General features: G+C 43.0%; 1 protein-coding gene across 6 annotated transcripts in view; it reads left to right on the top strand.

Annotated features, from left to right (window-relative positions):
- The window catches only part of ATP13A2 (ATPase cation transporting 13A2), a 650,312-nt gene that overhangs the window by 512,314 nt on the left and 110,366 nt on the right, over positions 1-27,632 (top strand). For all 6 annotated transcript variants that reach the window (XM_085608574.1, XM_085608571.1, XM_085608572.1 and 3 more), the window contains 3 exons: positions 11,272-11,428; positions 12,017-12,137; positions 18,568-18,692. In XM_085608574.1, the coding sequence (XP_085464700.1) occupies positions 11,272-11,428; positions 12,017-12,137; positions 18,568-18,692 (403 nt within the window). The remainder of the gene's footprint in view (positions 1-11,271; positions 11,429-12,016; positions 12,138-18,567; positions 18,693-27,632) is intronic.

Below are 27,632 nucleotides of genomic sequence, written 5' to 3' on the forward strand. Positions count from 1 at the left end.
CATCTCTTCGGCTCTTGGATCAATGCCATGCTGGAAAAGATAAAAAAAAGACACAGACCTAGCTTAATCAATGGGTGCCTTCCAATCCTCCACACCAAGGTCCACCTTGCGGAGGCACCAGAACAGAGGATGGGCCTAAGCTCCAGGATATACCAAAAGGTAGGGCTACCAGTACCAGAAGCAGTCTTTTCAGGATAATCAGCTGCCCCAAGACATTTACATGTGATGGTTACAGAGGAAGTGGTGAGGTGGCTCCAACTGAGTCATCTCTGCCTCAAAGCAGTGACTCCCCTTCCATTCCACCAATCATATAACTCCTGTCCGGGGAAGACTGAGGTTTTTTTCTCTCCCAGTAGGAATTACTTCAGACCAATGGATACTCTCTGTAGTATAGCAGGGGTATTGCCTAGCGTTCCACACCACGCCACCAAACATTCCACCTTGACACATTGTCCTCAGTTCAGAACATCTTCAGGTGCTCGAGAAGGTGGTGCAGATTCTCCTAGCCAGAGGTGTTATTGAATTGGTGCCCCCACACCAGCTTGGCAAAGGAGTGTACTTCCTCTACTTCTAAATACCCAGGATTGACAGGCTGATTTTAGACCTTCGGCTGCTGAATGAATGCATCCTGTGTGAACACTTCCATCTAACCATCCTGCAACGAATCATTTCACTGCTCCAACAAGGTTGCTCTATAGTTGCACTGTGGTAATTACCTCTAACAAATGGATTGCCGTCCGATACATGGATGCTGTCCATAGTACAGTGGTTGTATTGCCTAGAGTTCCACACACCCTGCCACCAAACATTCTGTCTTAATGCCATGCCTCAGCCCAAGCCATCTTCAGCTTATCAAGAAGGTGCAAGCTCTTCTAGACAAAGTTGTCATAGAGTTGGTGCCCCCTCACCAGCACAGAAGTGTGTACTACCTCTACTTAGTACTGCAGGACATGTCCAGCCAATACTAGACCTCCAACCACTAAAAAAGACACCTTGTGAACTCTTCCATATGACAATGCTGCAATACCTCTTACAGCTGTTTCAACCATGGGACTCTGTGGTAGCAATGGACTTAAAAACTGCTTACTTCCAAATACCCATTTATCCAGATCACTATGGGTACCTCCGCTTTGTGGTAAGTGGACAGCCTGACCAGTTAAAGTTTGGATCTTCAGGGTCACTATGCCTCTAACGATTTTCACAAAGGGCTTAGTGGTGGTTGCTGCACAACTGTGCAGGAACCCTATTCCCATCTTTCCCTTTCTTGATGACTGGCTGATCAAGGGCAGCAGTAGAGAACAATGCCTAGCGCACACTCAAACAGTGGTTCTCTCTGCTCCACAAGTTAGAGTTTACCATCAGTGCCAAAAGTCCCAACTTCAGCCCCCAAAAGCCTAGTGCTGCTTAGGGCCTATCTTAAAGCTGTGACTTGAAAGGTACACCCCAACCAGGAGTGGCTGACGGCGTTCCTGGAGTTGCTGCCTCTTTTTCAGACAGGATTTCCTCTTACTGTGCAGACAGTAATGAGGTTGTGGTGGGTGATGGCTCCATATATTGCTATACTGAAGCATGCCAGTCTGCATATGCACCACACTCCAAGAGTGCCTCATGAGGCAATGGTCACAGGCAGAGGGTCAGTGGAAGTAACTAGCGTTGGTAAAATCTAAAACCAAAGGTACTCAGCTATGATGAAACAGCAGCAATTTGTTGCTCGCCAAACCTTCCCTCAACCCTCTTCCACAAGTGATCATTACCACGAACACCTCACTCATGGGGTGGGGAGCTCACATGACCGCATGACTGCTCACGGCACCAGGTCCCACAATACCAGAGGTGTCACATCAACTACCTGGAGCTGTTGGCTCATATGCCTTACTGTAACAGCTTTTTTTAAGTTCAGCTGGGACAAGGCAACCCTTATAATAACAGAAAACACTGCAGCCATGTACTATGTTCAGAAACAGGGGAGGATCTACTCCCCCCAGCTGTCTGCTCTCACTCCAAAGATCTGGAATTGTGTTTCTCAAAGCAAAATTCAGCTCTTAGCAGAGCATTTGCTTTGGGAGAACAATGACAGGTTGCATCAACAACACTCCAAATGAGAACTGGACCAACAAGTCCTCCAAAGATACTTCAATCAGAGGGGCACACTGACCATCGAACTGTTCCTCACCCCTCAGAACACAAAAATGTCAAATGTTCACCTCTAAGTACCCACATTCCATGGACAAAGCAGTAAGGATGAACTGGTTTGGAATATTTGAACACTTCTTTTTCTGCTCTTCCTCTTATTTCATACATGTTGCAGAAATTAAGGCAAGTGTCCATGACTCTCGTCTAGTGATCTGATAAGTGCCGGCAACCTTGGTTCTCCATGCTCCTGGAGATCTCATTCAGCCCACAGAAGAAACTGCCACTGAGACTGAACCTTCTCACTCAGCATCAGGGTCAGCTGGGCACCCAGACCCCATACAGCTCTGCCTAGCGATTTACCATCTGAGGTAGTGCACATACCTCAAGCACCAGCAGTGTGTATGCTTACCCTGCAGGAGCCAAGCATGCCCACTAGGTGGGCCTACTATGCAGCAAAGTGAAAAAAAAGTTTGTCCTCTTCAGTATCAATAAAAACATAGACCCCTTGAAAGTCTCTGTGCAAGACATCTGAACCCTCTTACGTTTGCAGAAGGCTGGATTAGCTTACACCTCCAACCATACATTTGGCTGTGTTTGCAGCATACCTGCAGAACAGGGCCCCTTCTGCCCATTTCATCTTTAAAAGTAGCTGGCAAGCAATACACTTGATTTTTCATCATCCATCTGCACAAGAAGTAATATCACTTCCGGCCTTCTCTCTACTACAATCAATCAGCAATTTAGAGCATCCCATCCCATGGTGTCCCCAGCAACGGGTGGACTCAGACAAGGGCACCACCTATTTGGGCCTTCCGGTGCCAGGAAGAGCCTTGGTCCACAAACTCTGTTCCACTGAAACATACATGGCAAGAAGTAATCACTTGCTGTACCCAGCACGTCATACTGCTATTCCCCCCAATGACAACAAGACCTAGACGATCCAAACACTCACATAGACCCAACCTCATACACATCCCACTAACTTTCACACATTCTCAAACTACAGAGCACACATTCAAACTCGTGCTCATTAGCACCTGCTCTGATACTATACGCACCAAACATCAGACTTCCTTATCTATCACAAGCTTGATACCCTCTTCATCACAGAAACATGGTTCACCTCCACATCCTTGCACATCATAGATGTCCTTCTCGCAGGCCACACCACTGTGTGGACCCCGCACATAAACAAGGGTGGAGATCTTGCTGTCATCCATACGTCCTCCTGGCCCTACATCCTAGGTAAAGTACTAACACTTACATTTATGGAGGTGTTTAGAAAGTACACAGGTCCAGATTAGAATGTCCAATCCTTGGGTTTATTAAAGATAATTCGTAGAACACCATCCATCGAGAGGAGCACCTTCTTAAACCTCCAGTTACTAACTGAATACAAACATTCCATGCTCCCTAGTTATAGCACTTGTCTCTACATAACATTCCAAAATATGCATGGACATAGAATGCCACACACCTCCCCTTTATAACATAAACATATGTACAAAATTGTAGGGAAGCAACATTCCCGTATTGGCACTATATACAACATGACTTGAACATAATCTTGTGAATATACAGGCCTCTTTCCAACATGAAGACTCTTTATCCTGTCTTCCTGTGCTTCCCTTTAGGGAACATCCATGTTCGCAGGAATACCAGATCCAGAGGTAGGGTAGAATTTTGCAACTCTTCCAAGATAGCAATTCCTGTGATCATCGGACTGGACACCAATTTTAAGCAGCTTTATCACGTTCAAAGGTTGACTACATTATGTTAGTTTATATCCAGATTACAATTTCCAGTCCTTGAATTTATTAAAAAATAATTTGTAGACCCATCAATCACGAACATCTTCTTCTCAACCGTCCGTTACAAACTGAATACAAACGTTCCAAGCTTATCTATTGACATAAAATACCAGAATATGCATGCACATAGAATACCACAAGGTGCTGACATGCCAGTTTCCACTTTATGCAACTGAGATTCTACCATCCATCTCATCTACAGAACTGCTTCATTAATGAATTCTAAGATCTCCTTGCCTCTTCAGCCACCCTACACACCCGACCCCACCTTCTTTGTTGGCATCACCCTACCAGATAACACCAGCCAAAAAAGCAAGACACACCCTCCTGAACATCGACACACTCTGTGTGCATAGCATGTCACACAGCACCACAAGCCAAAGGCCAAATCCTTGACTTAGTCTTCTCAACATTTCCAACAATCCAATGTAAACCACCCACAACCCTGAATTGGACCGACCACTTTGCCGTCCCTATCTCCCTGCCTAGCGTCCTACCAACAAAGCGAGGTCAACCCAGAAAGACTTACGGGTACTCTAAAGATCTTGCTGACAATAAGTGATCCATCCGCAGACCGAAACAAAAATGGAAGGAAGACAGAACTCGAGACCTCGCAGCATGCAGACAACTCTTCACATCACCCAAAACACTATATCAACTCCATCAATGAAGCCACCAACAGAAGCAGAGTGCTTTTTAAGACAATCAAGCTCTGCATCAACCCCCAGCTGAACCCAGCTAAACCCAGCTATTCCTCACTCCAGCCAAATGTGCAATGCCATTAACCTCTTATTCAGTTAAAAAAAAAATATGGAAGATCCAACAGCCGAAACAGCAAAGGAGAAGGAACAAGGTTATCACCTTCTCAACTTCGTCTGTCGGGCTTCCAGCTACACTAAGTGACATAACCCCACAACTTACTGATCAGCCTCCCGAGCAACACATGAATATAGCAAGTGAGGCAGCCATGGGTGTCTCGACAACTGCTATGAAGAAGATAGTAGAAACGTGTCAACCACTTTAAAGAAATCCTTAAAGCGGATCTTGCTCCATTAATGACCAGATTAGATAACTTGGCTTCACAGATAAGTCTTAAAAGATCTAAAAAGTCAATTATCACTAGTCGAAGGAGAAAGACCAGATCCATCCATGGCCGTTGCCCCTGCAATAACCCTTCAGCAAAGAAACCAAACTAGATGCTCTCCTAATCCCCAAAACATACCCACACCTAAAACCATTCCTGGCGTGGGCAGGCCCGACAGGCTGAAGCTAGTAAATTGAAAATGGCCTTAAAACCTCCCCAATTCCCCCCGGAATGCACACCCTACCTGATAGTTCTCAAAAATGTGTCAGTGCTGCCTGCAGGAACTCTAGAAGATCAAGTGGCCCTGAAGAATAAATCTGCCAAGTGAATAAAAACCAACTTGAGATGCCCCGGCGATACAGCCCAAGACGGCATAGCCGTAAGAAGAACTCCATGGCTAGGCATTCATCCAAAGGAATGCCCTGGGGACTGTGTTCTAGTGAACTTCAAATCTCCTGCGACGGTGGACATGCTCTTTAGGCGTCTTTCCAATTTCCAACCACTGCCAGGGAAAATAGAGGTACTTCCACTAGGCTATTTTTATAGACCCAATTAATTTCTGCCACATTTCAACAAACACAGCAGTCATAACGACGGTCTGGCTTTCCAACCCTGGTCAGCCAATATTCATCATTCCAACCCATAACCCTGCGGACTACTGTCGTACATGGACTCACAAGATTGACTTACCAATTACAAAGTCGGCATGGTTCCCAGTCGGGGTGGAGGACCACGGGCAAAAAAGGGGCTTAAAGGAGGCATAATCAACCTCTTCCCCCACACTAACTCTGCATTCTCACATAATAGAAGAAGTACATAGTATTGGACCTCCAGCTTTAAAACTGGGAAAAATGGTACTTGCCGTCTTGAGAAACCCTATACGAACCAATGATCATGCGAACACCCAGGCACTATGCACTTCTGCTCCCCTTTCTGAACCAACCCTGTTTCCAATTCAAAACTTGCCCTCATCCCGATACTCACATGGACATGGATTTGGGGAGTACACCTACTAGCTTTGAAGTAAATTCCAATGGAATAAACAACATTTTGTGTTGGAATATTACAGGCATCAAAACCAACTTGTCTGAACTAGATTGGAGGAACTATATTGAAGGGTTTAACATTTGTATCTTTCAAAAAACCTGGGCCACTGAGCCAGTCTACTAACTGGGAAATACCGCATATTGCGTAAACGCTGTTCCATCGGCCCATGGTAGGGCATCAGGGGGCATGCTTGTTTGCATAGGAATCAATCTAAATAGCATTAAAGAGGCCATAGACATTGTATCACCTGACATACAGGGACTAAAAATGCCCTTCTACGGGGAATATGCATGTATATTCATAATGTCTATTGTAGGCCAAGGGACAGGGGCATAGAAAAACCTACCTTGGCTATCCTACAACACTCTGTTTCCTCAATTGATCCTAAGCACCGGGTAGTCCTAGGAAGAGACCTTAACATAAACTTTGAACCAGTTTATGGGTACAGCATGCTCCTCGATGAGGAAGTTGAGAGCTGGGGCATACCTACCCTTAATACCAAGAAATTTGTACTGTGCACTGTGGCAGCAATGCAAATAGTCCAATTTACAGTAACAAATAGCCTGAGAGCATGTAATGGAAGGTCTCCCTCCGACAAACAGGGAGACCCCACTTTTAGGAAAGGTCGATACTAGACTACATCCTAATTAAAGTTACAATGCGGGCTAGTTCGATAGACTTTCGCATTGATCGTAGAGAGGCGAGTGACCACTACTCTCTTCATGGTAAACTCTCCTGCCATTTTCTCAAATCCCCCAGTCCCTCAGTACCAGAATCCTTAATTCCACTACTGGCAAATAACCGTAGGTCAATTAATGGGCAGCACTGATAGCAAATCAAGATACCCTTGTTAAATCTATGAAGCCTTTGTCGCAGCCTTAACTGTTCCAACTACATTAATTCCTACCAAAAATACAATAACAGCTGTACACTCTACCCTGGCGATATCCCTGAAAAGAATCTTGACTAAACCCCTCCCAACAAAAACCCCGGCCAGGTTCCATAGTGAGGAAAGTAATCTGTGGTACACAAAAGGATGCCAAGACCCAAAAAAAGCATTGATAACTGTATTGGGGAAATGGGAGACTGCACTTTTTTGGGAAATAATTGCTAATGGGAGCAGGTTCTCAAACCCTCAGTTAGATCGTCTGTATGAATCTCCACCTATTGACATACCACCTTATCTCTATGTCCCTCCACAGGACATCCCCTTGAACCCTACTTCTCCATCCATCCATCGAGGACACTAGAAGCGCAATAGCCTTAGTCAAAAGGGCAGAGCTCCAGGTCAAGATAAAATCCCAGGCGATCTGTACCGCCACAATCTGTCTAAATGGGATCCATACTTAAACTATGTGACCAATGCTATAATGGAGGGAGTCCCTATACCTGATACATGGAAAGGAGCAGAAATTATTCCCTTCTTTAAAAAGGGGGATAAGGGGCTTTCCACAAACTATGGGCCTATTAGCCTCCTGGATACTGCCCAGAAGGTGTATGTCAGGCAATTGCTCGATAAGCTTAATGAGTGAATCCAGGGAATGGAAATTATGGTCCCATACCAAGCAGGGTTTAGACCGAAAGTCAATGCCATTGATGCTGTTGATTATCCTTTGGAAAGACACCAAACTTAGAAAAGGGCATATTTATATTGCATTTGTTGATCTCAGAGCAGCCTTAGATCTTGTTCCTACAGGGCTGTTGTGGGTATCTTTAAAGGACCTGGGAATACCCAAGACACTAGTTGGGCAAATAGCAAATCTCCATCAGAACAACTATGCCAAAGTTCCCTGGTAACCAGGGTCAATTATCTGACAAGATTTCAGTCTGTAGAGGTGTAAGGCAGGGCTGTGTCCAAGCCCCCACCCTATTCTCCCTTTATGTGGTAGGCGCACTATCAAAGGGGAATACAGATGCACCCCAGCTAGATGGGGTGGGGGTTCTCACACTTCTCTTAGCAGACAATACCCTCCTAATATCCCAGACTCCCATGGGCCTCCAATTTATCGTGGCTAACTTCAATGCCTATTGCTTAGCCAAGGGCCTCGAGATAAAGATTTCCAAATCAAAGTTCATGGCAGTTTCACCCCATAAGGTATTCAAGCAACCCTTAACCCTGGAAAATGAAACCTTGGAACGGATACATAGATTCGATAATCCTGGAATAATGCTCGCTAGCAAGCTATCATGGATACCCCATATTAAAAAGCATAGGGCAGTGGTCCAGCACCAAGCTTCTGTGATTTATAGGAGATTTCAGGGGACAACCTCAAGAGCAGTCCTCCCCACTATAGAACTGTATAAGTTAGAGGCTCAATGTGCTGCTCTATATGGGGCCATGTGAAGTCAGATCTTCTTACAACTAGTGAAAACAAGTGTGTTCATTCGCTCCTCCACCTCCCTACTAGCACTCCCCCAATCTCTATGTTTTTAGATGTTGCTTTAAAAAGAGTGGGAGGCCTAGCTTGACTTAGACCCTTATTATATTGGGTAAGTCTATGGACAACCGAGGAGCTGAACCCATATCGGAAGGCAGTAAAGGAACTGTTGAGCCTAGATATCCGTCTTACACTCCCCTGGTTTAAATATATCCATTATTGGCTTCAAAAGTTGGACCTCGGCCACTTCTGAAAGGACCCTGGTTTGCTGGTAGCCACGTCCAAACTACAAGTGAAAGCCCGCTACTGGGAGTTCATCCAGGCAAACCTCCACAGCTCCTCTACTCATGGCAGGCTAACACAACACTTTTTCTCCATCGAGGATGCACCCAGCTATGAGGTCTTTCTCGACCTAACTCTTCAGCAATAGCAAAGTCACTTTACTTAAAATTCCTCTATGACATAATTGAACTAGGATTGTTTATGGCCTCACAGATTGCTAGTGGGAGGATCGGTAGTACATCTACCTGCACCTTATGTTCCAAGCTACAGAACGAAACAGTACACCATGTAATGTTGTTCTTTCAAGCATATAAAAAACCAAGAGGGAAGTACATACGACTTCCATGCAAATATCTTGGTTTGCGAAGCTATCTAGAGGCGCTAAGAATTTTGAGGAGCATCACGTCCACTTACATAGTTTTTGCAGTAAGCGGCAATATATTCTCAGTCGCCATTATAAGGAACGGGAATGGTCTTACATTTTAACTTGGTAGTCCTTTTAAATTAATTTTAAACAAGATAAAACATAGATTTGCCATGAAAGCCCTTGCGGGGACCCAGGAACTAAGACAAGCAGTGTATCTTTAAATTGACTGTTACATTAGAATAAGCATATCAGCCACGATATATGACCCCTACACTTTCCATGCACAAGCTGTAGTTTTTTCTAAACTGTACAGGTTTTTAGACTAGAGAGTTTTAACAAATGTTTCATGAGGATTTTAATAACGGATTGATTTTATTGATAAAAATATTTCCCTTTTCAACCTATGTCATTACAATAATGGTATGTCTTTTATGTTTACATGTTTTATGGAACAATCTTCAGAAATAAACAAATTGACAGGTATTAACATCAAAATTCTTCCTTAGGTCTTCAGTACTTATTCTTGCACTTAATCTCCTATCTCATCCTCTAGTGGGGATAGTCATCTACTGTTATGGTTTGACAGTGTTCCAAACTTTGGTCTTAAGTTCTTTGGCTTTTAGGCCCTGAAGACTTGAAGGCACTTCTGTAGATTTTGCACAAGATTTGGAGACTACTTTCTGAACTTAACTCAAAGCACGTACCAAAGACCACACTGAAATTAAACATGGATATTCCAGAGTAATGAGCACCCAAAGCAAATGAGCTCACGTCTTGTGGCCAACTAGCCCCTCCGTACCTGTGATTTTACCCCATGTGAGCCCTCAAAGTTTCTTAAGTCTTTCTAAAATAGGGAGGCTCCCCATCCCCCAAACTAATGGTACACTTAGTTGTCTCTATCTTTTTCCTAGTCAAGCTTCTGCTCGGGAGCCTCTAGATGCTGCTGCTTTTCCTTCAGCTAACCGCGCTGAGAAGCAGTATTTGGTAGGGCATGTCCCTATTGATAGAGGGACCACTCCCAGACTGACCCAGGATTCAAGATGGCCAGCAGAGTGCTCATAGAAATATAGAACAGACTCTGACAGACTGTCTTAGAGCGCACCATGGTTCCCACAAACACTTGCTCAGGCCTACCACCAGCCTCCAATGTTACATCCCACTACAAGTACCTTTTTCTAGAGGCCCCTATAATGTGGGGGACGAAGCACTTGGGGCATCAATGGATTCTGACATGATCACAGATATTTTGCTGCTTCTGTTACAATTCTAACTCACAATACACTGGTCTTCAAAATTACACTCCACTTACACTTCTCATCTGCTAAGTGGAAAAGAATCTGAGTTGAAGTCTTTGTTGTGGTGCATAGTTGACTCAGGCAAGAGTCACAACAGGTATTGTGACTCAAAACTTCTTTCAAGAAAAACAAGTTACAAACGTCCAGGATACAAACAGATGGTTACATGGTAAGTAACATTTTCCTTTTGCCCCAGAAATCCTGGAGTGAATATGCCATTGAACGCGTCCTAAACAGATAGATTACTGTTTCAATTGAAGAGGCAACATACAAGGAATGACTGCAAACAGTGGTGGATCAAGAATTCTCCTGTGTAACCTGAGCTCTCTGGCATGCTTCAGTATCTCACTTATCCTTGCATGATCGTCCATTCACAATTTCTACATGCTTCAGTCTCCTGCTCCCTTACTACCTGTTCTGCTGCATTCTTGTCTCTCCTTCATCCTTTCAAACCCATCAGCCTGATGATTAACGTTGACTACACACAATGCATTATGGTTCCCCTGGTCGACCCACCTGCTCAGTGCCTCTTTCCTATGATTTCCTCTTTCCAGATACCTACTTTATCTCCTGTCACCATCAGGCATGGACTGACTGACAGTGAATAAGATTTCCAAACAATCCGGTACGTCACAAAAGTGGTTGGATTGAGTAGGAAGTTGCGTAGTTTACACAGACATAACTAACTCTAACTGCACCATACAAATGACACCATTTCATAGCAGACAGTGTGGCAGCAACCACTGTTCGGCCTGTGATTCTAATACTGGCCAGTGACAATGAGGTGTCTTATAGCTGCTTCTCTATATCGCCCAACCCCATGAAAGCGTTGATGTCAATATTTCCATTTTCTTTACCTACCTCCCTACCTCAGGGGCATACAATCCAGATTGGAGTCCTACGCCGCTTCCCATTCTCCTCTGCCTTGCAGCGGATGAGCGTTGTTGTCCGTTGCTCTGGTGGCACCGGCACTGATGTCTACATGAAGGGAGCTCCTGAATTGGTGGCCAGCCTCTGCAGCAGTGAGACAGGTAATGCTTAGAGACTCATGGCGTTGCCAGAGGCAGTCAGGAGTATTCCTGTGTCCCAGCTGTAATCCTTCTGGTTCACTCCCTGCACCATCACCATGGCTTTTGGTAAAATAAATCTCTGTATTCTACCGCAAATACTTTTATTCTTGCTTCACAAGGTATCCTTTAATGCCCTACCTGCTTTTACATTATCTCTGAAAAGTACAGTGGTGGAGCATTAGTAGGTGTGGCATTCAGATCTTAAAAATAGTTACCAAAGTGACCTGCCCACCATTAAACATTTGTTTGCTGTACTTCATGAGGTAAACGTGTATTCTCAGCCATGAACATCAAGTGCACGCTAACTGTAAGTTTAGTTTAATACATGCAAGATGTTTTATATGCATGCATATCTTTATACTCCTAAATAGATGTGTACAGTTTTACCTGTCGCACCTTGTATTCCTCTTCACCCCTGCCCCCGAAAAATAATTTCTGTAGATGTCACTGTATGATCTGGATGGAATTTGCATGAATGCTACAGGCTTGAAGGTGAAACAAATGCAGGCAGAGTGCTGTGCTTGTCTGATTCATCTGTTTCCCCTACAGTTCCGGCTGACTTCTCTGGGATGCTACGACACTACACAAAGGATGGATTCCGTGTCTTGGGCTTTGCGTACAAGCAATTGAGCACAAACATAACCTTTGAAGAGGCGCAACAGCTTAGCAGGTACCAATAGCGCTTGAACATGGCTGATGTAGCTCTTTATCGCAGTCATGCTTAGGTTTTCTTAGTTTTCAGAACCATTATATTTTTTCTTTATTCAAGTGGGCATTGGTAGTGTTACAATGGACCAGTAGGTAGGAGGCATAATAGAGACCATCAGTGGGTTAAGGCAGACTCCACAAGAGACAAAATGTGGGTACTGATGTTAGAAGAGGCCAGCAGGGATTGAACATTGATGACCTAAGGGACATCATGGGCTCCACAAGCGAAAAGCAGTCAAGCACAACTTAAACCAGAGACAGCCAAGGAATGGAGAGTGATATAAGAAACAATTAGGCACTTGCGAGTATATAAAAAATTAAATAAAAAAAGACAAGTAGAGAGCTGGCATAGATATGAGATACAAACATGCAGTGTACTCTGATATCACAAGGAACGATTGGCCAGGGAACCCAGACTTAGCCATTAGTGAGTGGGAATTATTTCTTCAAAAGAAAACCTGTGAGTTAGCATTGACATCATAAGAGATGTGAGTGAGTGTCTACTATAGTGGCACAAGGCAGACATTTGATGGCCAATCATAGAGAAATTACTAATTTTAGAAGTAGGGACCTACGTACTTCTAACTTGGGTGGGGAAAGTGGTGTAAATCTCATACCTGGTTGAATCTAGAAAGCTATAAACTTCTGAAAACTTGGCAAGATTGTGCAAGAGGTAATTTGTGTGTACCATTCAAGATTTGAAATAAAAAAATTGTGAAAATAAATATGACAAAAAGGGAAATATGCTACAAGGTTTTAATTTGTAAGGGTTTTTTATTCATAGCTGATCTACAAAACTTACGTACTATAATGTCCATCTGACTCTTCCAGTTCAAGGTATGTACAGTTTTTGTCAGGTGCAAGAAAGCCTATGATGCAGAGTGCTGTTAACAAAGAAGTGGCTTACAGTGAATTAAATGTGTGAATCGACACATACTTCACTTAATAGGGAAAACATGTATGAGTGATAGATAGGTATGAAGGAAAGCAATGCAACTTTTAAATGTACCCAAAAATCTCTGTTTAGGGATATGGGATATTTTATACCACTTCAAATTTTAGATCACCTTACTCTGGGGGTTTGTTTTCAAAATGTTTTTTTTGTGCACACTGACTTACATTTGGCAAACAAAAATATAGAATGAGAAATGTTTTACCAACCTGCATTCCCACACTTCTCCCAAAAGAAGGTGTTCCCCACTTGTCTGGGTGTACCAGTTGCTTGGGATAGGTAAGATCCACAAACACTGCATTAACATGTCTAGCTTCTTATTTTAAATTACATTGATTGTTCGGATGGGTAGCTGTGGTATTTTCTCATAAGGTCTATTGGTGCCCAGGGTAACCTGGTGACCCCATACATTTTAAAAATGAAATAGTGGAAGGAGTACAGGATGCTGCCCACTATTTATCCTATCCAAAATGGCGTGCAAGCATGAAACGTTCACAAAAAGCACAACCATTTCTCGCCTTTTTTTAAGGGGAAAGTTCCAGAATCTCTGCAGATCGACCGAAGTCAAGCCATCCGGCATTCCCACCCATCTATCAATACAACCAGTACCCCACTTGTGTGGGTCACAACAGTGACCATGTGAAGTCAAAGTAGTGTCAATATAGTCTTCAAATAATTACAGTTTTGGTCCACTCCTGTTGGGTCCATTAGACCCACCCACATAAGTGGGGTACCCCTTGTACTTTGGAGAAATAGTTGAGCCTAGTGCGGGAGAGTGTAAGCCCATGCCAAGGGGGGCACTTCCGATGATAATTCAGCTTGTGGTCCAGTTGTTTACATTCCGGCTCAGGTATCACCCTCCTTGGGCGATAAATGAGCCAGAATCCACTTGTAAGTGGTCCACATCCACCAATTTGAGGCCACGTTTCTAGCACCCAGGTGGTTTCAATTATGACTCAAGGAGAAAACTAGAAGTGCTGGTACACTTTGTGGCTGCAATATGTCACTAGAGTAATTTGTTTATGACGTGTAGCTGTAGATACACATGCTGCACATCCTCCTGCCAGCTGGTGTTGGGCTTGAAAGTGTGCAACTTGTTTTACTCCGAAGATGTTTTCGAGTCACAAGCTATGGTGACTCTACCTATTATTGGTAATGCACATGGATATCGGCTCCATTGTTAGATTTTTACTTTCCGCCAACTGGTTTGGATGTTTATCCTGTGAGCACTGGGTCGACGCCTTGTGCTGTCCCATCATTGGTACCTCTCGGTCCTTCATCCCTGATTTGCGTGAACAATTTTCCTTCTCCTTCAACCACTGTGACCTCCATTGATGTCATCGACCGAGTTCCTTCCATCGCAACCCTCATGGCTCTTGCTCTTCTCTTCCCGGGGCCTTCTACTCCTTGTCTACCATCACAAATGCAGACTACATGATGGAAAGAACCCCTTTCTAGTACTGTCCACTGTGACATTCAAAATACCCCGGGACAGATAACCATCAAGGCCAAGGATCTGGGGACCCTTTCACACTCCATGGGTGAAGCCCTGGTTGGATACTGAAACTTGGTCAGTATCCCGCTCACCTCTCATTATACAAGTCGATTTTCTGGGAAATAGCCTTTACAACGCAGGCTGAACCATGCATCTGCCTGAACCACGCATCTGCCTGAACCATGCATCTGCCTTAACCATGCATAGTTAAGGCAGATAGCGGTCTAGTGTTCAGATGGGCGGGAAGAAGCAGAGGGTACGTCGGACCAGTAAGCTCCGGATGCAGACAGGTAAGTGGGGCTGGGGCCTGGTTTTTGGGGCGTAGTTTTTAGGGGGGGGTCAGGGTGGGTTTTGGAAGGGGGCAGAGTTATAAGGCTTAGGGGAGGGGGATCGGGGTCGTTTTAAGGGCTGGGCCGAGGTTGGGGGTAGTTTTTAGAGGTGAGTGTTGGTTTTAGGGCTCAGGGCGGTGGGGTAGGGGTAGATTTTTGGAAGGGGTAGAGTTTTAGGGGCTAAGGCAAGGAGAGGGAGTCAGGTTAGTTTCCGGGAAAGGGTTTGGTGGGAGTTTTTATGGGTGAGTGTCGCTTTTAGGGCTCAGGGCAGGGGGAGTCAGGGTAGTTTAATTAATGGGGGCAGGGTTTTAGACCTCAGAGCAGTGGAAGGGGTAGGAGCAGTTTTAAGGGCAGCACAGGGGTACGTTTTAGGGCAAAGGATAGGGGGGCTGTGGTCGTTTTTGGTAGGGGGCAGCGTATAAGGCCTCGGGCAGGGGGAGGGAGTAGGCAGTTTTCAGGGCAGGACAGGTATTAGGCCTCAAGGCGGAGGGATGAGGTAGGGAGAAAGGATTTTAGGGCTTAGGGCGGGTAGTGGGGGTCGGGGTAGAGGTAATCTTTACCTTGCATATCCCCTTACCAATCATGATCTTACCACGAAATTGCATGGCAAAGGCATCCGTGGTTTAGACGCATTCGTGGTTAGGACGGCGTAGAGGCATGCGTGGTTCAGCCGTGTGTGCCTCTGTCACACAACCCGATTTCCCTCTTCACAACAGACTTAAAAATCGATAGTAAAACAATAGCGGAGTGCATTCTGCCCCTCCTGTTAGCCCTGGTTCACTCAGACCAGAATGGTTTTTATTCCATGCTGTAGTACCTCCCTTAACATTAGACGTCTCTAATCGATCATGGAGGAGGTATCCTGGAGGTAGCCCCAATTGGCATTTTGGTCACTTGACCTGGAATAGTCCTCTGAAATGCTAAACTGGGATTATATGTATTGGGTCTTACAGTGCTTTGGATTCAGCCTGCAACTTTCAGGCTGGATCCTACAGCTTTACTCTAACCCCATGGCAGTAGTCAAAACTGGACAGCATATATCAAGCCCCTCCCCAGTGGCCCAGGTCATTTGGCAGGGGTTCCCCTTATCTCCCTTTCCATTGAACCGATGGCGACCAAGATAGGGGAGCATTGCCGTAATTGAGGTATACCTATAAAAGATCCTGATCTGCAGGCAACATAATTATCCATCTTCGAGACGTTCATGATAATCTAACCCCTCCGACATCTAAGTAAAGGGAATTGACTGACTGTCTGGGCTATAAACCTTGACTTCCCCTTCATAGATAATTTGCCAAAGGAGAAGTTCATATCGGTGTTGGTATCTAATTATGGGCACCCACATTTTCTAATACCTGGATATTCAAATAGACAACAAACAGGTGGACCTTCATAATGGCAACCTGAGTAAGGCTATTAGATTGTTGAGTTCTTAGATATCATTCTAGTTCACTGCCTATGCATAGTCTATGGTGGACCACATAGCCCTGTTGAAATTGATAGGAGGGAAAGGAAGCAGAAGAATAACATTGTCCAAGGTCCAGCTCCCAACTACAGGGTTTCAGAATGAGCGCACCCGATTTTTCCCAATTGTACCTACCAGCACAACTACAGTGGGAAGCTCGTTGGTTAGCTGCCCATCATCGATGGGAAACCGGATTCTTGTTTGCACAGCTGTAAGAGGGACATCTTCATGGCCTAGTATTGCCTAGTGCTACCAGGCGTGGTCCCCATTTGCTCCTTATGAACACGGCCATAGGTTGCTTGCAGCAGGGATTCCCCCACACCATTACCCTGCGCCATTATTACCCAGTGCATAACTCATGGCACTGCCACTTGGAGACAGTATTCTTGCAAGTAGTGCATTAGTGATCAGGGAGGCGGCTGCGCATACTAGACTTGGGGGATCTATTTTCAGGCTGAGTCCCTCTGAGCATCTCGGAGCTACAAGAACAGCACACCTAGCATGGGGAAGCCTTTCTGATCTATGGCACTATTAGGCAAGAACTGACCACACAGTGGCATATTAGAAGTCTAAAACCTGCCACCAACCCCCTTCTACAAACATTACACACCATAGGGCATGGCAGCCACCTGTTGATATGGCGGTACAAGACATTTCAACAGGATCCCTATTTGGCCCTCATACAACTTAGAAATAAATGGGACAACTTGTTTGGGTAGATATTCAATGGTCTATTATGGCTCAGTGCCTCAGAGTATCACTGCAAGGTCTCCAGGAATGCCTGCTGCAAATGCATTTAATTTCATATATAGCACTGAGCATATTTAACAATTTTAGAGGTTGCACCTCATACAACTGTCTGCTGCAGATACATGTCACTGACCAGCATGGTTCACATGATCCGGGCTTGTAGCGAGAAGCGTACATTCTGGGACATACTATAATATGACAGTTCTCAAGCCATGGAGCCAACGGATGTCTCCACTGCACAAAAGTGTGTCCTGGGTTTATATCCTTGCCCTAAAAACAAATAGTCAAAACGAGATATATAGATTTGTCATTAGCCAAATGAGGGGTGGCAATGAGATGGAAGTCCCCCATACCCCCTTAAGTCACACTATGGAGGGCTGAAGTCACTAGGTGAGTGCAGGCAGAGAGCATGGCATTCCATAGGAAAAAAGAACAACGTCTGAGAAAGCAACTCTTGGCAACATACTACGATGCAATCCTTCAGGACTTCATAGAACATGCCAAAGAGAATAACCGTCCGCCCTAGACCGAGGGTCCAATCAATTATTGCATGCAGAGAATGCTCATGGAGAAACTGGGCTCCATAAAGGTAAATGGGTAGTATAAGCCCAGTCAATTTTACTGCCCATATGCATACATATATCCCTTTGCCTAAGCATTCCAACTAAAGTAATGTCCTATTGGATCCTATTATCTAATATATCTTCATCGCTGGGAAGACAAATGACTGTGCCAGATACTTGATGAGTTTCTAGGTGGTAGATGGAAGGGAGTTAAGTAAGTTTATTTTTTTCTCTCTTCTTTTCCAGTTGAGAATATACATAGGCAACATCTGTGTAAGCCAATTTTTTGCCTCAAATGATACAATGATAATCTTTGAAAGAGGACATAGCACTTACTAATATGTACACTGATAATGTATTGTAGTGCCCTTTCAAACGATATGCTCTGAATCCAATTACTTATCTGTAACTTCTGTGACTCCTGTGACATGGAATATTGTTGTTCTATACAAAATGCAAAAGATTTTCTTTATTTAAAACACACCTTCCTCCTCACATGAGAATAAGAAAGTTACCAAAACGTCTGGGACTGAATATGTTTTACCTAAAAAGGGATGTAAATAGTCTCACCAAAGTGGTGCAGGTAAAAAGTCCTGCCCCCTTGACTATAATTCTTCTGCAACCAGAGCCTAACTCCTCATATCCTGAGATGAGGAGTAGTATCCAACCTTTCTCATGTTGGATAATTCCCCAGTTAAGTTGCAGATTCAGTTTCACTGGAAGACATTTTTTGTGACTGAATTTGTGGCTGTGTGTGTCTGTACTTGTATGTATCATTTATGTTTCTCTGACATCACATATGTACTGCTGCTTCTATTTTGCTAATCTTGTGTCACAGGGATGCTGTGGAGAATGGGCTGAGATTCCTAGGTTTCCTTATAATGAGGAACGTGCTGAAACCAGAGACCACCCCTGTTATACACCTCCTGCGTAATGCGAACATCCGAACAGTCATGGTAACAGGTAAATGAATGGACCCCAAAGTAACTCATTTTCTGTTGTATTTTTAAGTGACCATAGTTTAATATCTCACCAAGTCGATACACAATTTGTTCATAGACCGCAAGAAATAAAACTCCTTCACATGGTCAGTACATATTCTGAATATAATAAGTTAATTAAGAAGCACTTTTTTTATTTGTATTGATTCTGCTTCTTGTGAAATATGTGTCCTATTAATCTGTTAGGGAGTCGCATACTAGGCATTGTTTGATATCTTGTGGTTGGTCCACTTAGAAGCACTTAGAACAACACCTCTGTGGCCCTGGAGTTGAGGGTATGTTTGTAATCATACAGACTTCATACATAAGCTAGAATCCCCCCCAGACTATCACTTCAGCACCAGGTTCAAGTTTTATTTTTCAGTCTTTTGAACCATAGCAACACAGTCCAAAACCATGCTAATTAGAGAAATTTGAAGAACTATTTCATGGTTTCCCAGAAACTAATGGGATTACTTGGCACTATGGCAGTAGACCATAATAATATATTATCATGCCAAGAACTTGCTATATCCAACTATTTCCTTGTATTTGCTTTTCAATCCAGAGCTTGAGTGTATACCTTCCTTCCAGCATGTGTCTGCGATACCCACTATCTCTAAGACTTCAGATGCCAATGAATAATCACCTGAAAGGGAATTGTGATTCAGTTTCCAAAATGGTAGAAAGGGCAAATAAGATTACCGCAGTTCAGAAACTGCCACAAACATGCCCCTTATTAAGTTAACCACCTGCGCTACACAGAGCTCAAGGAAAATCAGTAACAAAAATATTCACCAACTATTGCCATTACAAAAAATTGACCCATTGGTGCCAACCACGTCAGGCAATCTGAAGACGTAGTGGTCAAACACGGATATTAAACTTCTCAGTAAACCTTAACAAAAGCAGTCAGTCTCATTTATAGTCCTCCAGTCTAGTCCATGTTCCCAGGGAAGAATTGTGGTGCTATTACCCTAAGGACCCCTTACCCCTTTCTTAAGGAGGTAACCTATAGGTGCAATGCTGGCTTTCTAGCGAACGCCATGCTTTTTTAAGGTGTGATAATTGAGAAAGGAAAGGATCGAGTAAGAAGGGGAAAAATAAGGAGGAAGGGAGGGCAAGAGGGAGAAAGAGTAGGAAAGTGGGTGAGGGCCTCAGGACCACACACTCAAAATAGAGCATGGTAAATCTGGGATGTTATTGCAGAGGGAAAGCACATACCTTTGCCTCTACCTTATGAGTCTTCCCAAATTCATAATATGTATCCTCAATAGCTTCCTCTAAGGTTCTGTGCTGCAAATGTAGACCACTCGATCACCCGAGATGCCACAAATGTTACTTGAATTAATTATTACTATACATATGTCACAAATTGAACTTAATCTCAATCTCAGTGTGTTGGGGGCTGGCCTTTACCTTAAAGGGAGCACCTTGGATAGGTTAGAGCTGTGCTCCAAATGGAAAGAGGACGAGTCAGTCTCATGCCCTCTGAAGTCATCCTCTTTGTTGAACAGCTTTCATTTAACTCCAACATAGACCGAACAGCGGCTTCCCTTGGGTGTCAAAATGGATTGTGTTCTCCAGCTTGTGTTATCTGGACACACTTCTTCGGTTCTTTCTTATGGATGCTATGCCTCTCAGCCTTTTTTTATCAAGCAGTTCGTTAGTCTACAGTGCATGGCCTCATCTGCAGGATAATTTAAAAAAAAGCTAACCTCTCTGTTAATTTTGGTGAGTTTTGTGGGTTTTTCAGGGCTTCTTTTCTTGGTGAAGTGCTTGTCTGGTGGCTCTGACTTTGCACAACCTGCTGCACACCTTTTCTTTCTGCTGCTCCGTCTCCTGCTGATTAAGTTTGTCCACCTGTGGTTTCCTGATTTCAGTTAATAGCTCGAATATGAAAAACTCAGTTGGGAGATGGTCTTTTTATCTTAGCAAAACAGTTCCATCGCTTGGATGGGGTATCTCGTGCCCCAAGTCCTTTGGCTTCTCCTCCCCTGCTGCTGTGGCAAGACTTGCACTCCTCATAGCTTCTCTCCCTTTCTCCAAAGTAGGCTCCTTGGCCTCCCTCCTCCATCACCTCACTTGTGTGGCCGGGGTCAGGCCCATGAGAGTGCCCTGACCTCCTTAGCCTCATAGAGGTCACTTCTCACTTATTTATGTCCCTTACTTTCATCCATCAGAAGAGTCAATTCCGGATAATCTTGATCAGTCACTATTTGTTCTGTAGTAGACATAATTTCTCTGGATACATCACAGAGTACCTCACCTCTATTTCATTAGTTGCAGTACAGAGTGGCCAACTCATCAAAGCCTCCTAATGGTGCACTTCCCTCCGTATAACGAGCAGGGGTAGTAGTTGCCTCATTTCTCATCACCACAGCATCAGGTTTTCACTCCGCATCAATCATTTAGTCACTGTGTTTGATCCCCACGGGTGGAAAATGTATTTTCCTGGATCTTATGTTTAATCTTAAATTTTAACTGCTGGTGCCACCATGTTGGCACCTGTGGAATAATAAACAACTATATGATAAAAAAAGCACAATGGCAATATATAGGGTTTGAGACGGAGTCAGAAAGAAAGTTGGCTATACACATCAGAAAATCAATACATAATAATATTGTTTATATTTTAGATAAGCAACAAATAAACAGTGTATAAATACACAATAGAATTAAATACAATAGCAGAATTAGCAAACAATCATAAAAAGTGTCCCAGTGAAAAAGTAATTGAACCTAAACTAAAAGTGACATATCGTGACATATGTACAAGCTTTCAATTATTAAACATACGGGCGACCATAAGGAATAAAGCAATATAATTCACAACACTTTTTAATCGTAAGTGTTGAACAATGATTCGCCCTTGTTTACTGTCAACGGCGTTTCAACCCTATTTAGGATGTAGGGTCTCTTCAGGACCTTAAAATGTCGGGACACCTAGGGAAGAAATGGAATGATACCATCATCGGGGCGGGGTCCTATTGAGAGAACAGTATAGGCAAAAGCTCTTTGTGTAAATATACCTGAACGGTGGTCTGCGCTGCCTGATGTGTAAAGACAGTGACACCGTGAGTATAGTGAAAGAAATGAACTCAGAGTACCCGGCCAGGTGCTGTGAATGAAAATTCAGGTATGATTATTGAAAAAGGTAACATGCCTAAACGCAAAACTGATGCTTGTAACAGCAGAAATCACTTACCCCTAATGAGGGTGGTATCAGGCAGCCAAACAGGAGAACCAATGTTTGATCTCCGTTGTAATCACAAGTATTAGTAATCAATTTTGGTGAGCCGCTGAGCGTATGATAGCGCTCTGGATGCAGGGAAGCTGGGGGGCTTTAGATAATGATACAGAGTGGGCCTGGTAGTGGCTCTCACTTTGCACGTAGTCAGGGATGCGCTGAAATAAAATAAAAGGTAAAAACGGGCATTACTTTAGAGGTATACGATGTATCTCTAAAGAGCGGTATGCAAGAATTGGGAAAGTCGTCTTTACCTTTCATACGGCGAATACATTGTCTCAACTGCCCGCAAGTTACTAGAACAGAGGAGCGTCCGTCTCCCTGTTTGGTACGGTGACAGTGAGGCGGAGTATGGACGCGGTATTTCAAGGTAAATCGCCGCCGAAATGCATTGCGGCAGACCGAGCTGTGAAGCGCGGAACATGGATTCAATCCATGAATCTGTGTTCCGTAACTAAGCAACCTGTCAAGTGCAGAATGAATGCGCGTAACCAGGAAGTAAGGAGAGTGTTGTGGGGCCATTGTGTTTGTGCTGCTAATAAAGTCACAGATGCGCGCCTCTCATTAATGCGCGCTGCAACCCGTCTACCCGTTCAAAGCTTAGCAGTGCATTTCTTAATGATGTCGACATCAGTGTACACTGCAAATCATTTATCACTGTTTTACAAAAAGACATACATCAGTTGGCTATACCAGGGATAAATATTAGAAATATCTAGTGGTTACGGATTCAGATTAATGTGTCACATAGTGAATCCTAACAAGTGATTAAACATCATGTTACATTCATAATTATCAAAACTGCGCATTGAAAGACATAATACAGATAAGAAAACATCGCGCTACACTTTGCTGTGTGAAGATGTATTCAGTTGGTACTGGCAATAATCTCACTTAATGAGAACTATAAATTTGAAGTAATAAAGATTCTGTTTAACATTTGATTTGGACTGTATACACACAATTAGCATAAAGAGAAGCCAAAGGGACAATGACCACACAAGAATGTAAATCCACGCACTTGAGGATTGTTCTGATGTTGGATATGGGGCCGCCTCACCGGTGGGACCTGACGCGAATTCATGATGCATATTGCCTTGCTTGTTATGTTTTATTTCAAAAATTGAAACCTTCTTTCCTCTCCTGATTGAAAGCTATAACAGACTGCACATGTTGACAGACGAGCTGCCGAACCTCCGGGTTGTCGGCTGAATAGCTGTGTATCTGAAATATCCGAATAAAGGTTTTTAAAAAAAAAAAAAAAAAAAAAAAAGAATGTAAATCCAAATGTTGCACAGTGATTATGAGTGAATACGCGATGGTATAATATTAAAAAACACATAATCTTACAGTAATGATGCACATTTAGCTAACATGCTATGGGAGACCCTTCATGCTAGTCTGTAGTTAAATGTTAAGGGTGGTGACAAAACCACGCCATTCTTCAGATGAATTCAACCCTTGCATGATAGAATTAGTGCGTTCGATCCAGCGACATTCTAGTCGTTGTAAGATCTGTGATAGATCTCTGCCCCTAGTGGGAACTAACACTTTGTCGATCACTTGCCAACGGATATCGTCTGATTTATGACCTTTTTCCAGGAAGTGATTGACCAAGGGAACATTAGGGACCAAGTTCCTGATTCTGCTGCGATGTTTTCCAATTCGTGCTTTAACTGGTTCTCGGGTTTGTCCAATATAAAGCAATCTGCATGGACATGTTATACAATACACAATATTTTTAGTGTTGCAGTTTGCATAGAATTCGAGCTTCTGGTTCACATTTCCATGTTCAAACTTCTTAGTGTTTACTGTGAATACACAGGCAACACAGTTACCACATTTGTAATGTCCTTTAACCTCCGGTAAGCCCCAGACTGACTGCAACGATCTAGTCGTTTGTAGTGGAGTTTCCAAAGATGATCTAATAAGATGGTCTTTCATATTTCTGCCTCTTTTAAAAGCAAACATGGGAACATCAATACTGGAATCTATACTTTTGATAATGTGCCAGTTCTTTGTTATTAATTTGCGAATTTGGTTAGTATGTATCCCAAAAGTGGTGACACAAATGAGTCTGTTTATTTTAGATTTTTCTTTTGGGGCAAGTAATGTTTCTCTGGGGCAAAACCAGGCTCTTTTAAGATAATTTTTTACTAATTTCTTTGGGTATCCTCTAGTTAGCAGTTTCTCTCGCAATATATTGGCCTCTCTCATATAGTCTTCTTTTTTTATAAAACTGCGACGTAGTAGCAGAAACTGTCCGTATGGTAAACCATCTGTTAGTGCACGTGAATGATGACTGTTATAGGCAAGTAGAGTATTACGTTCTGTTGGTTTTCTGTGCAGAGAGGTATATAATTTTCCTTCTTCAAACAGAAATTAGATCCAGAAAAGCAATACTTGATTTGTGTATTGGGGAAGTAAATGTCAACTGTTGCTGTACTGGGTTTAGATACACAACAAAGTCATTGAACTCAGAAATAGTGTCTGACCAAATGAAAAATATTGTCTATGTGCCGCTTCCAGCAGGTGATTTTGGAGCGGTACATATTGATGTCATTAAGGACAAACTTATGCTCTAGATGATCCATATAGATATTTGCTAGATTTGGGGCGAAAATTGGCCCCATACTGGTCCCAGAGCATTGTTGATAATACCTCCCTTCAGATACAAAATAATTATGTGTCAATGCAATCAGTAGAAGCGCAACAATAAAAGAAGTGGGGACGTGAGTGGGTCTTGGTCTGGTATCTAGTAGACCTTTAATCACCTGTATACACTCCTGTTGTGGTATGTTCGTATAAAGTGAGGTAATGTCAAGGTTATCAAGCCAGTTTTCTTCGATGTCATATGGCCTATCTTCTAGCAAATTTATCATATGCATGGAATCTCTAACCCCATCCCAAGATACACAAAAATTCCACCAATCCTCTTGGATGCCCTATACTTTCCGGCTGTGGTTCAATTCTTGAACCCATCGATAAATATATAGATTTCTTTATCAAGGATTACGCCCCGCTACAAGACACCTATGTTAGAGATTCCATGCATATGATAAATTTGCTAGAAGATAGGCCATATGACATCGAAGAAAACTGTCTTGAAGAGACCCTACATCCTAAATAGGGTTGAAACGCCGTCGACAGTAAACCAGGGCGAATCATTATTCAACACTTACGATTAAAAAGTGTTGTGAATTATATTGCTTTATTCCTTATGGTCGCCCTTATGTTTAATAATTGAAACCGTGTACATATGTCACATGATATGTCACTTTTAGTTTAGGTTCAATTACTTTTTCACTGGGACACTTTTTATGATTGTATGCTAATTCTGCTATTGTATTTAATTCTATTGTGTTTTTATACACTGTTTATTTGCTGCTTATCTAAAATTTAAACAATATTATTATGTATTGATTTTCTGATGTGTATAGCCAACTTTCTTTCTGACTCCGTCTCAAACCCTATATATTGCCATTGTGCTTTTTTTTATCATATAGTTGTTTATTATTCCACAGGAGCCATTGTTTCCTCTCTAGATTAACTGCTCAGGCTCCATGTGAGTAGGGTTCCCTTGTTTTTTGTTTCCGGTGCCACCATGTTGGCAGCCTGACCATATCGCTGAGTAAGCTGTACACTGGAAGTAATGAAACAAGAAATAGCAAACGTCTGTAGGCTGTGGTGGGGCCTAAACAACTCAGCCATTAGAATGCCAGCAAAAGATGGTTACATTCATATATATACTCTTATAAATCAGTATGACGTGAGGAGCTCCTCCTCGAAGATGCTGGGCCCTTAATTTGAAGCACTCTATTTGAATTATAAAGCGTGTGCACCCTAGGAATCAATGGTTAGTTAATGCCAAATCAAGATTTAGGAATTGGACCTGTTTCTCAGGCATCCGTCTCCTGGTCAAATTAGAATTTTTCAATATTATTTGTGGGGTTGTAGGGCCAGCTTAGTGATTGGCTCCCAGAATATCATAGCACCTCTTTGACAACGAATATGAGAAAGCCAACGCAAACGGGTACACCGACCCTATAAAGTCTCCATGTCCTGCTAGTCTCTGTGCAGTCTCGATACCCTGCCATTGAGTTTGTGTAAAACCCTGTATTGCTTCCAAGGTGCAAAAGATCATAGTCTATGCCATATATATTTCAAAGAAGGGAATTTGAATATAGTATAGAATAAAAAGAAGGTCAATAGAGAAATGAAGACTAATGAGAATCCTAATAAGAACACTGTGCACTGCGGAAGATAGTAAAGTATGCCCTCAGTTAGCCGTGTATTTTTTCTTGAGAGCATATCACTCCATACCACATTCCTCAACTGTTACCCCCAGTTGTGGCTGACTGTTGTATGCAAAATGTGGTTTCTGCACATCCCTTGTTTAATCCTGTGCCTTGGCCAAGCCCTCACACAATTTCTGTGCCAATGTAATAGTGCCGGAATTACCCAGAAGCTAATTCCCTTATATGAGGAGTAGATAAGGTACTTGTTCGAGGCTGCCAACTGAGCCACATATTTTGAATGTAATTTTAATCTATGCCTCTTACTTTAAAGGTTTTCAGTAGGTTCATAGGGACAGACCAGCAAGGAGACATCAAAGTGACCTGTAGCAACTTTTGGTTTAAAGGGTACTCTGTGCCTTTCCAGAATATATGGCTTCCTCATCCAGTTCAGAGCTGCTAGTAATCCTCCTTGTTTGCATGGAACATTTGCCTCCCTGGAGTGTCATCAGTCATTTGCATGAGCCAGACCAGAGCTACAACCCTTGTGAAGCTCCCCTTCCCAGAAGTATTACTGAAGCGAAAAACGTCCCAGAATGACATACCTAAGCCCACTACTTTCTGGGTATGACTACCAGATAGGTGCACCTCAGGCCCAGACTAAATTCTTCTAAATGGAAGGGCTTTCAGTGACCACTGTAAACCCCACCTGTTCTTGAATCCCCATTAAGATTATATATAGTTTGTGAGAAATTGTACAAATGGACACTCACTGACCATTCCAGACCTGAAGATGTCTGCTCAATAAATAGACTTTTATGGAGACAGTGAAGATGAAGACTGGATTTATGGTATCTTCTGTGATTATGCTCCCCAGTGGCTAAAGTTGGCAGTCCAACAGGGCTCTCAAGTCCTTGCCATTTAGCCTATTTTTCTAAAGTTCAGAAGTAGTTGTCTGGACACGTCTCAACATAGCAGGATTATGCTCCTCATTTGAATCGATAACAGACATCAACCAGAGTGTGGATTTGGAACCTTTGCCCCTGTGAAGCCATTAGATGCTTCTTAATTGGGCTACGTTATTGGTTGTTTAGTAGTTTGACTTATTGTTACTTTAAGACATGCTTAATGCTGTTGTTTCATTGGCATGCTTTTAAAGTTGCAGTGCCTTCGATAATTGTTTGGTGTTCGCATCAAGCATTACTGAGAAGACTTGCATTAATATGTGTGTTCTTGGAGGCCTGGGTTGGACTGCAGCAAGCAATATGTTGACCCTATCCCTTCAGTTGGAGAATCTGGGTCACATGGTTGAGCATGCTTATCATGTGACTCGTATTCTCTAACAACCCATCTCATCGTATTATCTGGCTGTGAATCTGTATCTTTCTATCATGGGACTCCGATTCTTCAGATCATGTACTTGTTATACAGTTTAATC

The sequence above is a fragment of the Triturus cristatus genome, chromosome 1_2, assembly GCF_964204655.1.
Source record: "Triturus cristatus chromosome 1_2, aTriCri1.1, whole genome shotgun sequence".
NCBI lineage: Eukaryota > Metazoa > Chordata > Amphibia > Caudata > Salamandridae > Triturus > Triturus cristatus.